Consider the following 14,639-nt stretch of genomic DNA (forward strand, 5'->3'; position numbering starts at 1 on the left):
TTCTCCAGATCACAGCTTCAAACCACCGCTCTTAACCACTACACCACGATGGCTCTCTCAAGGGTAATGCTCTCTGCTCCTGTGAGAGCTTACACAAAGAAAAAAATCACATTTATCTGTAGGCAAAGTTCAACGAACACGACCTATTCCTAGCTAGTAATGCCCGATGGTTAATGAAACATGAAAACCCAAGAGACTTCCCTCTGCAGTTCAACCAGATTCTGCTAATTTCTTTAATGAGCAGCAGAGTTGACGTACTCCCCATGAGGGCTGGCTGTTGGCAAACTTTTAGAATAATCACCAACATATTACTATCTTTGAAAAAGATCCAGCAACTATAAAGTGGTACTTTTCCATTCATGATTTTAAAACTAAGAGGACTACATCAAATAGTGAGAGGGATCAGTGGAGGCATTTCTAATATATTTAAAAGAAGGCTAATAATGGAGAAATATTTACTGTGTTTTCCTATCATATGCATATTTATTCAGAAATCTCACAGAATTCAATGGGATTTCCTTCCAAATAAATATGCATAGAACTGCAGCCATGCATGTTTACCAAGAAGTAAGTTTCACTGCGGTCAACAGGGTCTACTCCAAGTAAGTGGGCAGTGCAGTCCTTTGCAGAACTTCTCCAATCTAAACTGAAGTAATTCCGCATAACATTATGCTCACTTTTCAGGTTACTAAAATTATCCTGATGCCAGATCTGCATTTTGCTTTTCTGGGAGATGCTGACATTAAAGATAGAATAATCTAGACACACATTTAAATATGCTTCTTTTGTTTTGATATGCTACTAACCAAATTCTATGTTTGATGCATTAAAAATACATTTTAAAACTGAATTACTTATATGTGAACTATAAATAAATCCTAGTTTGATTTATAACTGTACTTCCCCATCAGCACTGCTGATGATCGATTATAGAACATAATATATTCTCCATCAAGTGGGCAGAAGAAAGAACAGATAAATGTAAAAACTGCACAGGAGTGTGAGAGACCACAGGAAATGAAGGCACACACCTTAGATCATTCAGTTTTAAAATGAGAGCTTGCCTAAGAAAATAATGTACTGCCTTTGCAGTACAACAAGTTCTGTTTGAGATCAGGGGAGCAGCAAAATGCAAAAAAAAAAAAAATACAGAGCCTAATTTACTGTCCCATGTCATGTTAGCTAGCCAGCAAAATGTGAAACCGCTTGCTGTGATGGATAGCCATATTATAAACGAGAGTCAGAAATCAGGAATAATATTGTGGAACTAAATTTCATATACATGGATAAATCAGTTTTACCATTTAACAAACTGCTACAGATGTGGCACAAGCCATACACTATCAAGTGACAACATCATTATTTAATTAATGTTGTTAAATTCCTAGTGTTTTTTTATTATGCATTCACTGTGCAATAAGTTAAAAAAGTAAAAGGAAGTAACCAATCCCAAAATCTACTGGCCTATTGTAGTCAAACAGGAGCTCAAGCATTAACATTAGTCTGTCAAGCATTAACATCTGTCAAGAAGCTGCACTGTCATACAAAGTATTATCATGCTGGATCAAAGATATCTCAGCCTTCTCAATACAAGCTCAGTATACCTTTCTTTAGAAAAGATGTCTGAAGAATCTTCATCGTGGTTTCCTCCTCCATCTTCACCTTCTAAAATGCTCTCTTTGGATTCAGTTTCACTTGTATTTTCACTCTGGGTAAGTTTTTGCAATGGCAGAGAGGACAAAACAGACAAAAATCCTGTCATATTGGAGTCAGCTGTTCTGATATATCATCATGATATAGAATCAAAATCTAACTTGCAGGCTTCATATATTTGAAATAATAATTAACCATGCTGTTATCAAAGAAAACCTTACACTGCAGACTGAAACAGTTTAGCCATAGCCTATGAGAATCATTTGTCGTGCTAAGTAAACAGCTTCTTAGTTCCTTGCTGGAAGTTACTAGAGCAACATTAAAATTAGAGTTCACCTCAATACAATGGCAGCAGCTAAAGCTCCACCTTTCTATTTAATCAACCACCATTTCAGTAAACCTGACACCCAGTAGGAAATTGTCCTGGGCTGAAAACAAGTCGATAATAGCAATGCCACTGTATTTGGATTCAACAGCTTTTAAAGGTAGCCGAAGTCTTTATTACCTGTGTTTGAGTACTACTATTTTTTAGCTCAGAAGTTAGTTTCGCTTTCTCAGGTGTTAACTGCTTCTTTAGTGATTCTAGTTCCTCTAAAAGCATTTGTTCTCTTTCTGTGATAATGGGGTCACTATCCAGGGCTAGGTTCTAAAACAAGGATATATTTCATAATATAAGAAACAAGACAAGGAATCAGCAAGTCTCTGATCATTATAAAGGTCATTCATTTTTTAATTTACAATTATAACTATGGAATTAAAAATAAATCCCAGACAAACACAATTAGATCAATGAGCAGTTCTCAGACTTTAGCAACTAAGGGTGTTACCGCACTTGTATTCCCAGCGATGTATTAAGAGTTTGAAAATGTTATAAAAAATACTGTTTGCACTTTCTATGTATTCCCACCGATGTTTTAAGAGTTTGAAAATGTTATAAAAAATACTGTTCGCACTTTGTTTGGCCCCTTTAGCTGTGAAGACGTCTTCCAACCATTTATAAGCTGTGGTATCCAAAAACTCTTTTAAAGCAATGTTTTTTACAACATTTTCAAACTCTTAATACATCTCTGGGAATACAAAGTGCAGTAACCCCCTAAGTGACATCCCTTTTGATTTAATTTTTAAATTAAATCAAGCTCTTCCCGTTTGAGCCACTCTCAAAGCCCATTACAAGCTGAACAGGCCCCATACCCAATTGTCCTCAAACAACAAAGTGAGAACCATATCAGCTACAGTTTAGAAGCAAGTTTAAGTGAAATGTTTGTATTGCCGTGCATGGCTACAAGGTCAGGTCTCAGAGGGTAGCTGAGTCTATACAGCTACAACTCAAAAATGCCTTGAACCAGATTCTAATTAATCCTGCCCCTTAATAGGGACTTAGCATTAGAGACAGCAAGAAACTTCCTTAGCCACAGGCCAAAAGAACAGAATTGGGAAGGAGCTTGGAAACTTTTTCAGAGCTGCTCACAGAAAAAGATCAGCCTCATGCTAAATCTGAACTTCCAGTATTCAGTTGAAAACTGCCACTATTATTAAAGTATGATTATCTATAAATACAGAGTGCCATCCTTCTTTCTCCGAAGAGTTTTTGAGCCATGAAAGTTGACCCCACAATACCATATTTGCAAAAAAAACAACCTTCTGTTAGATTTATTTACACAAGAAGACAATAATTTAAGGTTTAAAATCTAATACACAAGAGAATGAATATATGTAATAAATACATCAGGGTTTAGCTTTGGGTCTTTTTTGTTGGTATGTGATATAAGGAATACAGAAAGATTCTCATCCAACTGTTCGTACTTCAGGACCCATGTTACCTCTGCTAACTGTGCTTTAAGTCTATCAAGCTCTGCTTGGAGAAGTTCCTGATTTTCTTTCTGCCATTCCATCTGCTGCATGTGACCTTGCTTCAGCATTTCTGTTGCCTGCTGATGTTCTTGATACTGTCGGACAAGCTCTTGACGCATATCTTCCAAGCGCTCTTCATACAATAATATCTGCTTAGAAGATACTGAGTCTTCACTGGTATTCTGTAAATATTATTGACAATGGTAACATTTCATCTTGTGTTAAGTAGCCTTAAGTTATTTAGTTGTATGAACTGCAGCCTATAACCTTGCCAAACTGAATTCAAACTGTGCAGCAATTATTAAGCAGTAGCTCCAACACTTTCCCATGGCTATTTGTAATTTCTCCCTTTAAGTGCCTTTATCCAGTGAGGTGGTGGTTTCAAGACACATTAAACAATTGCGGGGGGAGGAGGGGTAGATGGACAATTTAAACGCCCCTTCCCTTGCAAATGCCCTAACCTGGATGGCCCAGGCTAGCCTGATTTCATCAGCTCTTGGAAGTTAAACAGTGTTGGTTAATACTTGATGGGAGACCACCAAGGAATTCCAGGGTCTCTATGCAAAGGAAGGTAATGGCAATCACTTGTTAGTCACTTGCCTTGAAAACCCTATGAGGTCACTATAAGCTGGCTACGACTTAGCACTTTACACACATACACATCCCTACAAATGCCCCTTGCCAAAGTCCATAACTTTGCACAGTAACAGCAAATACAGTGTTGGATCCTGTGAATTTCTTCTTCCTTGAAGGAAGGCTAAATGGAAATACCCCTTCCACTAAAGAATGGCTGTCTTGATGGAGGAAAAAAGACATTCTTTGTTGAAGGAACTCTCTCTCTGATGGAGGAAGCCTTGGTAGAATCCACTGCATAACATTTACACACTTTGATTTCTGGTCTGGCCATCCAAACTTAGTTCAGATGTTTCTTTAACCTGCGTTTCTTTCAAACATGCTTACTTGCATTCTGACGAGATTCCAAATTTCATAATTGTGGGACAGCCATTGAGACGGCCTATATAAAGTATTTTACTGTCTTGGAAAGTAATGTGAAAAACCACTTTCTATTATTATAATTATATAGCTTCTACAAACATATTTGGAAACTTATCACAGTTTGCAAAAGGATATAAGCAAAACCAGTGCCTCTCAAGTGGAAAAATAGTACTTTGTGCTAACCCTAGATTATCTAGGGCAACAATCCCAAAAGCACATAACATGTTCCCAGTGATCAGCCTTTGTCAAACAGCAGGCCACCACATCCTACACTACTGACAGCTTCCAAAGAAACATTTATAGTACATTTAAGCTATGCCTACGTAATGTACATTTACAGGTAGTGCTTCCTTCCTATTAAGCTGAAAACATCAGACTGAAAAATCTAAGTTTTAAAAATATTATTCAATAATAAGAATATGTCAGTGCAGAATTTATTTAATGTCACCCCATTTCTTTGTGCTTTATTCTGAATGAGTGTTTGAACCACAAATGCTGATTACCACCCTCCACAATTACAAGTTTTTGTTCCAGTTGTCAAAATATTATTACATGCAAAAAAGGATGAATGGCTTGTTAATTATGGAGGTAATTTTAAACAAATATTAGCTTAATCAAGTTAGTACTTTTCAAAATATGAAAAGACTGAAGATGACGGGCTATTTGACTGTACTCACCTGAGATGTCTTTTGCATAAGCTCTTTATCACTTGAAGAGGAGTCTGTCGGGGACCTTGAATCAAGCTCACATAGTCCAGGCATCACAGCAGACTTAACACCTGGCTGAAACTGCCCATCAATGGATGATGTTTCACTGCACTCTTCACTGATCTCCGTGCTAAGTGATTTAGTTGCTTCGTACTTGCCGCCTTTTCTCTCATCTCTATGGCTAGCTAGCTCTTCAGGGCATTCCTTTCTACTTCTCAAATTATTTTCCATCAAAATTTCTTCTCCCTTTAGATTAGCAATTCTTTCAAGTTCATTTTTCTGTGCAAACTGTACACTCATGGTTACAACAACCTAAATAAATAGAGATAGAGAGGAATTTTCTTAACTATTAGTGGGATGCATTCTCTCATTGACATGTGAATGTTACTGTTGAAGTATGCTCCTAGTCTATGCTTAACAGCTATTCAGCAAAATACAATATTTTATTCTTTAATTTTTTTTGCATACCTCAGTGCAGCAGGCACGAGGCACTCTATAAACTGAACTCCTCTGCGGCAATCATTGAAGGAACAAAACGAGGCCAAACACAAACAACAGGGAACTTCCTGCGCACTTGAGCAGGAATACATAAAAATAGTGACTTCTGTTTTTACCTCAAAGAGGAGTCAACCTTCCCCATCCCCCTAATGAATATTTGGATATGTAATCCTCAAAATCTGGTAGTCTGAGAAAAGAGTATAGGGACAAAACTTCACTCCCCCTGGTCTGATTGACTGTACCAATAAATATTATTATTATTATCCCCCTGGAAAATACTGGACTTGTAGTTTGCTTCCCTTCAACCGACAAACTAATGGAAAGAAAGAAATGGCTGGGGGTGGAGGGTGGTTGGGGTGGGGACTGCACACCTGACTGTACACAATGCCAATTTCTGCACCCCTAAATACACTGACCCAGATAGCACAGGCTAGCCAGATCTCGGAAGCTAAGCAGGGTTGGTCCTGCTTCATACTTGGATGGGAGACTACCAAGGAAGTCCAGGGTCACTATGCAGAGGCAGGCAATGGCAAAACACCTCTGAATGTCTCTTGCATAGAAAACCCTACAGGGCCGCCATAAATCGTCTGCGACTTGATGGCACTTTCCACTACCACACACACACACACACACACACACACACACACACTCCTTTAAGCTGTTACATAGTTTCCTCCTTTGCAGTTTAAATGAAGATCTGAAGACTCAGTGTGGTGCAGTTGTTAAGAGTGTTGAACTAGAGAACTGGGGAGACACTGGCTCAACCACTGCTGGCCATGAAACTTACTGGGTGACCTTGAGCCAGTCTCTTTCTCTCAAGCCTGATGTCCCTCATAGGTTGTTGGTGAAGATAAAATGGAGGAGAGGAGAACCACATAAGCACTCCTGAGCTCCATGAAGGAAGGGCAGGATAAAAATGAACTCAATAAGTAAACTAAAAAGACACTTAGAGGGAAATCATTAAAATCTAAATAAGGATCCTCTAACAGCTTAAAGGCTATTATGGGAAGGGGTATGTGGCATCAGAGGATGACCCCAATTTCAACAAGAAATCTTACATGCAGCTTTGGGAAGGAAGGGGGAATACTCTTCCTCTCAGAAATGTTCAGATTCACGTGTAGGTGAGGAGCTTTAGCAATTTGGTATTATAAATGGAGAACAGGACATTTCCTCATATTTTCTCCTACCCCCAATCTATTCCTCCCTCCTGCTAGGCCCCCCACATCAGTCTAACAGTTAGGCTCCAAACTAAGATCTGACCTTCAAAATTATGAAGGCAAGTTAACTGCTTTTGTTTTCTGTCTGCTCAACATTCCCATTTCTAGATGCAGTTGCCTCTGGATTTATCCAAATGTCATGTCAAACCAAATTTAGACCATAATTTGTAAACCCCTTTAAACCAAGGTTTCTAATCCCAGTTTGTCAGCCAATAGCAAGCCTCAGTTTGTTAATTTCTGAATTATCACCTCAAATCACAGTTGTGCTTCCTTAACCACAGACTGGCAAGATACTTGAACGGAACCCTAATTATTGCCCTATTAAATTTGTACCTTTGCTATTTCTTCTAACAATTTTTCTTGGTACTGTTTTTCCAGGAATTCAATCATGCCAACTTCATTAGAGAGCTACAAGAAAAAGAACATAATCATTTAAATGTGTAAATTTATGCATTTAAAGCTATGCATGCAGTATGACCAAAGGAAAAGATAGGAGAGATGTAATTGTTATTAATATCACATTAACACTACACTGAGTTTTTGAATAAATATAGTAATAATGCAGTGCTCCAGTTTTTATACACAAGAGCCTACTTTAGCTTGCATTTTATGAAGATTACAATACACCCTTGCCACTTGTTTACTTTTAAAGTACTACAGGATTGTTGTTTTTATTTCAGGGAAGTAACATACTTATCTTTTTGGAATTTATGCCAGCTCTCTCATAAACAAAAATAAAAGCTGTTATTTGGTGCTGCAAGCTATAACATAGCTTTATGGTCTAGAATAAAATGACTTCTTTATAACAGGAGGGAAGAGAGGGATAACAACCTGCTTCAATTCAAAGTTTATGACTTTTTGACATTTCTTGATTAAACATCGTACAAATTAAGTGACCAGTATCCTACCACTTTGCTCAGGTAAGCATGGCGCCTTCCCCCAGTGGAAAAGGCCCTTCCTCAGAGGAAGGCTCTTTGTGCTGCAGGAAGGAAGGATCCGCACTTAACTGAACGTAGTGGTAGGATGAAACCCATTGCTTTTTATTTGGCATGAACTAACTCACATTATTTTTACCTATGTGTAGAATTTTTACTGCCAACATCTGTTACCTTTAGCTCTAGAAATACTATGCCTGAATCACAGAAAATCATGCTGAAAAAAGAAATAATCCAGAACATAGTACCTCTGCTGTCTGCCCAACAATTTGCTGGAGACCACTTTCAGCATCCTTCCCTTTTTGTAGCGTTTCATTTACCTGCAATTCCTTGGAAATACTAAAAAGGAAAATTAAATCATAAGTATAATCAGATAAATGTTAGATGGCATTTCTTCTAATAAATTATTTTCCTGTTCCAGTTTTTACCGCAAACAGGTATTGTGAGTTGCTTGTTTTCAAGCACATCCCTGGCAAATCTGTTCTTATAACAAAGACCCTTTCCCCCAATCCAGCACAAAAAATGAATGCTCAAAGAACCCAGAGAAAGGATCAACCAAAAACATATTCACGTAAAAAATACAACCTGGAACATACCAATAACTGTACGTTATAAAATGCCGTCCAATTACCCTTATTTAGCATTTACTTTGAGTCTCTTTGAGGATGCAGTAGGAATTTTTATATTTCTAAGGAGTTTTTAAATTATTCATCTGCACTGATAATGGTTTTTGTCCGTAATTTTTACTATTTGCATTTAAGCACAATGCAATTGAACGGTGTGTTAACTATTATTTACATATTCTTTGTGAGAATCCCGTGATGAAGAGATAATTGCTAGAAATGCATTTTGATCTACATAATGGAAGAATCAGCCTTCTGCAACTGTCATACCCTTGTTTCTTCTTCATGCTTGTACAAACCTTCTGCTTAAAGTAACAACTGCATGGGGAAGCTGGGTTTTGTTTGAATGTTCGCGACTGTCAAGCCTGTGATACCAAGGCATTATGCAGTTGTTCCAACATATAGATTCGGCCCTAATACTTTGTTCTAGTAATTTTTTTTACACATTTTTAGTAACTTTCTGAAAATAGTAACACTTCTTCAGCAGCCATGCAGTAAAAACTGCACTCCGAGCTGGCCCAACCCAATAGCTAATACGGGCATCTGGCCTGGGACAGCATAATTCAAGGGCTTCAAGTCAACTGTGAAGCCCCACTGAGATGTGGAACAATCTGTTCCCCTTTCACGGATGCCTCACACAGCATGGCTTGAAATTGGGTTTGGGGAACAGAATTATCCTTTCCCCCTATCCAGTAGAAGTGAATAAAGCAATATTTCCCTCACTCCATTTGCTTGTATGGAGCAGGGTGACAACTGGGAGAACTCATGAAGTTGAGGCACATTCTTTGCTCCCTCAGCAGAAAATAAAATTATGAGGAAAAAAAATAATTTCTCCTTGGACACCAAAATCTCTTCAGCTGGTCCTGACTGCAGCCTTCATTATGGACAGAAATGGGAAGAAAGAAACCAAAAGTACCTGAAACATTCAGAGGGGACACTGGCATCTTGCAGCCTACTCTGCAAGTGAGTTATCTCTGCAGTACATCTTTCCTCAGTTTCTTTCAATTGTTGATGGTAATAGGATCGGAGGCGTTCAACTTCTTGAGCATGTTGTTCTTCAAGCTGAGATTTAAACTTCTCCATATCTTCCCAGTGAGATGGCCTAACTTTGAGATCTATACGTGAACAAATAATAACCATGCTAATACAGTTTTTTTTAAAAAAAATAGAAAAGTAAAAAAGCAATAGTAAATCAGACTACCATGATTCCTTAACAATAGATATTATTTATTTCATTGAAGGATCATTCCCTTCCAACATCTCACAAAAGACTGTGTGTGTTAAGTGCCATCAAGTAGCTTCCGACTCATGGCGACCTTATGAATCAATGTCCTCCAAAATGTCCTGTCTGAAACTTACTGAAAATGGATGGGGGTGTTTTAATCCCCACACACAAAGGAAGATGTCAGCGCCTGTGCAGAACTGCCACTTCTCCTAGCCCTGCCTCTCCTCAATAGCCTTTGGGGGAAGCATTGAGGAAGAACTGATGCTGATTTGAGCCCTACAATAGTTTAGTGGTTTCAGACTTGTGCCTCCACCTGCCCCCAGCTTTGCCTTCTATCTAACACTAAAGGGGCTGCCCCCATTAGGGTAATGCAAGCAAGAAGATCAGACCACCCACAGACAAGATAAAATTTCTACATACTTGGGCGACTTAAAAATTAACCAAAACAAACAAGAACAAAAACCCCTAAGAGTATGGACACTTCAGAAGAGGAGCTGAGCATCAGTTAAAGGAAAAACGGATAAGGAAAGTAACCTACACAAGCCCCTTAGAACTTAAGTTACAGAGTCCTGAAAAGGAGATTTTTAGGGATGGGATAGAATTCCAAATTGTCCCCCCACCCATTATTCCTCTTACCAGCTTGATATGAATCCAGTAGCACCTTAGAGACCAACTAGCTCTTCAGGGTTTGAGAGTCAAAGCTCACTTCGTCAGACACCAGCTTGTTTACTCATATTACACAGATTTGTTAACAGCATGTACATGTCCTTACCGACAAGATCCTGAGATGGCGTATGTAAACACTCAAGACTTTGCTGGAGAGTGCCGATTTCTTTTTCATTGTGGTCTGCACATGACAGCTTCAACTCTTCAACCTCGGGAAATAGAGCCCCCCAAAAATCAATACAAATTGAATCTTTTCTGAAGCAGATGTTTTTGTTTTTTGTTTTTTTTTTACTTTCTTTCATTCTGCAGTGTTATTTGTGACTATGAAAAAAATATATACTTACACATACTTATAAAAAATACTGGTCACAAAAATCCTCTTAACTGTAAAGTGTCAAAACAAATCTGTTCTAAAAAACAATTACATTACAATTTTCTAACAGTTTCTATATGGGTCTGCCTAACAACAGTGATTCCTATATGTGGTTACTCCAAAGACCAAACTAAGGAAACGCTGAGGAGCTGTGATCAGATCTCTCAGCTTTCTAAATACCTTCTGAAAGCAAGTAAGGAGAAACTGGTATCTGTAAATGTTCCCAGCCCTGACCTGGATGGTCCAGGCTAGCCTGATCTCGTCAGATCTCAGAAGCTAAGCAGGGTCGGCCCTGGTTAGTATTTGGATGGGAGACCAACAAGGAATACCAGGGTTGCTGTGCAGAGGAAGGCACTGGCAAACCACCTCTGTTAGTCTCTTGCCATGAAAACCCCAAAAGGGGTCGCCATAAGTCGGCTGCGACTTGACGGCACTTTACACACACACAAATGTTCCCCAATGGAGCAAAAAGCACCTTCAGGGGAACAATTTACAAGAAAATGGCACTGAGGAGGAGGAGGAGGGATAAAAAGCCCCACAGTAATCACCGTGGTCCTTTTTTCAAGTCTCTTGTAACCTCTCTGTGGCTGCTTTTAAAATAAATTTAAGGACACAGGAGACCTGATCACATATCTTTAACCTCTTTGATTTAGTCAGAAGATAAGATTGCAGTCCTTATAAAGAGAATGAGTTTGTTTTTAATCTGAATACATGATTTGGATCATCTAGTTAAAATGCCTGAAATCCTGCATACAATTAGGCTGGATTACAGTTCGAGAGTAGTTCGAGAGCTCTCTTGTTAACCCTTTTTCTTGTAACATTCACTAACCATTCATATGATCATTACATACTTAATCTCTTATCTTGGAATGAAAGCTGCACCACTCTGGCCGTTGCCAAATGTATTTCAGCCACTCTTAAATGTGAATCATCACCATTAATTCAGGGTTAGGATAATCAAGAAACAAGCCTGTTGATTTTTCAGCGAATTACACTGAAGATAATGAGAATTAAGCAATGGAACTGTACACAGGATTGAACATCTTTTTAAATGACAGGTTTATGTGTCATCTAGAAGTAATTAAAAGTTACCTACCTTTGTTGTGTCTTTCAAAAACTGTGTGTGATATTCTAGCAATCTACGGTGTTCCTCCAATATCTTGCTCAGGATAGTTTGCAGGATTCCCTCCAAAGCTAAATTGCAGAGAAGTATTTTAATTAGTTTGTGGGTAGTTTAACCTCACACTTCTCCCTCACCCCTCCATGTATAGTCTCTGAAGCTTCCTGCTTACCATTTGATTTGTCCCAAATTCTATCAACTATCTAACTATTCCTATGCCATCCACTCCCAAGAATAATAAAGAGATTTCTCCAATTTTTTTCATAATTAGTTCCCACCCTTGTTAATGACTGTTCTCAAATATTTTCCAGGGAGAAGCAAATCCTTGTGCCTTTTAAACAGAAAGGCTACTTCCAAGAAGAGTGAAGGCATTGATAGAAGATATGTATACATTTGAGTTACCTTGAGCTTCAGCTCTAGACATTAATACAGTGCTAGATTTCTCTCTCTCCCCCGCATTATCTTCAAGAGCAATGGAAGGTTTTTCATGAAGAATGCTGCACAGAGACTGTAACAAGGAAAAAAAGATTTTAAAAGACATATTAATATTGTATCTAACAGCGCGTTCCTGAAAGGAATGCCTGCGCCGGGTTTAGGAGGCAAACTAGTGGCGTTGCCTCTTAAGGGTGCCGAAACCTCTACCTAGCACACACAAAAACGGGAGATACGCCAGCTTTCACCAAAAAAAAGGGGGAGCGTTCCTGAGCCGGAATGGCTCAGAATCTAACGTCGGCCCCACCTCCTGACCAGGGCCATTACGCCCCGGGAACACCTCCCGGGGTGCCACCACAGCCTGTGACAGCGGCCAGAGGGAGGCTGCATCGGCGTCTGGGCCCAGTGCTGCTGCTGCTGCTGTGGCCGGGGACCGGCGGCCAGGCCTGCCCGGCGCTGGGGCCACTCACACTGGCGTGTTCCTTCTCAGCACCAGCGGTGTGGGCCCCTGCACCGGCCTTCTAAGGCCTTTGGGTCGGGCTGTTGGCGCATTTCAGGAATGCGCTGTTATTATATCAGTTAAGTAGAAAAGGCAATAAAGCCATCAAAGGATTATTAGTGTTCCTACTAATATAAACCTGAAGACAGAGGCAGGTAGGACTGCCAACTGCCTGTACAAAAATGACCCGTCCCTTAATGGAATGGAATGTATCAAGTGATGTACTTTACCACCATGCTATGACAAGCTGCAGCTGCCCATTAAACCTCTATTAAAGCAACAGGACTGTTTTCTCCTGGCCTGTTAACCTTAAAGTCAGGGATCTGCCATATTCTACTGTTCCACGGGATTTGTCTATATTCTTTTGGATTCCCCACTTTACCCTAAAGATGAGTATGGCAGAATGAAACTTTTAAAAAGTTAGAACAGAAATAAAAATGTAGATTTTTCAATTATCCTGTGGAAAAATGTTTCTCACCTGATTAATTTTGGAGCATTCTTCAGCTACTGTCTTGCTAAGCCCTTCTAGGTGCACAGATATAGATCGGCCTTCTTCATCTGTAAAGACAAAACTGGCATTGAAATTTGTTTATACTACTTTATTTTCTATTGTTTGAGGAAAGGGACCAATACAGAAATACTTGCAGACCACTTCAATTTTTTATAGCAATTTACTTTAAAAGAATACAAAATAGTTTCAAAGGGTAGCCATGTTGGTCTGCAGTAGAAGAGCTAGATTCAAGTCTAGTAGCATCTTGGAGACCAACAAGCTTTTCGAAGGAAGAGGAGGAGGAGGAAGAGGAAGAAGAGTTGGTTTTTATATGCCGACTTTCTCTACCACTTAAGGGAGACTCAAACCGGCTTACAATCACCTTACCTTCCCCTCCCCGCAACAGACACCCTGTGAGGTGGGTGGGACTGAGAGAGCTCTAAGAGAGCTGTGACTAGCCCAAGGTCACCCAGCTGGCTTCATGCGCAGGAGTGGGGAAACAAATCCAGTTCACCAGATTAGCCTCCGCCAAACCTGCTGATGTCAAATTTTGCATCCTAAGTAAAGTAAATGCTTTTCTCAAAAGAAGTTTAAAAGGATCCGATGGATAGCAGAAGGAGCTCTCTTTAACAATAGAATCTTTGGGGGCAAAACGATGGTTAGCCATACCCAATCACTGCCTGACTACCACAGCTGAGTAACCAGGCAGATTCTGATACAGCCAGATGTCAATGGCTAGAACAACAGGGAGAGAGCAGGTTAAGTCCTTGCAGTTCTGCAGATGCCTTACAAGTCCTAAAATCACCTCCCTATCCAACCAAGGTAGAAAAGCAAGTCCATGGGGCTGTAAGCATTTTGGTGCAAAACATGAGACAGATGAATCAAGAAGAAATCTGCCCTGTAGAAAACAAGACAAATGGTCACTGCATGCTGCAATATTGTTCTTTCCTGCCATCACATCACAATTACTTTTAATCTTCCAAGCTGGAAAGTTACCTATTTGTGCAATCAAAAATTAATTTCAAAAATAGTAATACTTCTATACCGGAGAATCCTTTTCCAGATAACACAAAATATCCTCACAACCCCCTCTCCCAGAAAGTTCTTTCTATTTTAATGGTTTACCTGGTTTTTGATCTTTTGGGTCCTGATAATCCAGCTGGTTTTTCTTAAACTCATACAGCTCTTGTGCATGATGAACCTGGAGCTCCTCCTTAAGAGCAGAAAGTGCGTTCTGCTTTTCGTTCTCCATGCATTCACGTACTTGGTCCACATGAGCTGAATAAACCAGAGATAAACAAATGCGCTGGGCCTCCATCTGCAGCTTTAAATCACTCTGAGTAAAAATTGACAC

General features: G+C 39.4%; 1 protein-coding gene across 1 annotated transcript in view; it reads right to left on the reverse strand.

Moving 5' to 3' along the window:
- The window catches only part of AKAP9 (A-kinase anchoring protein 9), a 142,780-nt gene that overhangs the window by 77,973 nt on the left and 50,168 nt on the right, over positions 1–14,639 (reverse strand). The window contains exons 9-20 of the mRNA XM_056857090.1: positions 14,411–14,621; positions 13,274–13,353; positions 12,267–12,372; positions 11,841–11,938; positions 10,478–10,580; positions 9,397–9,595; positions 8,106–8,196; positions 7,256–7,330; positions 5,178–5,519; positions 3,474–3,686; positions 2,159–2,299; positions 1,605–1,708 (exon numbers count right to left, since the gene is read on the reverse strand). Coding sequence (XP_056713068.1) covers positions 1,605–1,708; positions 2,159–2,299; positions 3,474–3,686; positions 5,178–5,519; positions 7,256–7,330; positions 8,106–8,196; positions 9,397–9,595; positions 10,478–10,580; positions 11,841–11,938; positions 12,267–12,372; positions 13,274–13,353; positions 14,411–14,621 — 1,763 coding nt within the window. The remainder of the gene's footprint in view (positions 1–1,604; positions 1,709–2,158; positions 2,300–3,473; positions 3,687–5,177; positions 5,520–7,255; positions 7,331–8,105; positions 8,197–9,396; positions 9,596–10,477; positions 10,581–11,840; positions 11,939–12,266; positions 12,373–13,273; positions 13,354–14,410; positions 14,622–14,639) is intronic.

This window comes from Euleptes europaea, chromosome 11, assembly GCF_029931775.1.
Source record: "Euleptes europaea isolate rEulEur1 chromosome 11, rEulEur1.hap1, whole genome shotgun sequence".
NCBI lineage: Eukaryota > Metazoa > Chordata > Lepidosauria > Squamata > Sphaerodactylidae > Euleptes > Euleptes europaea.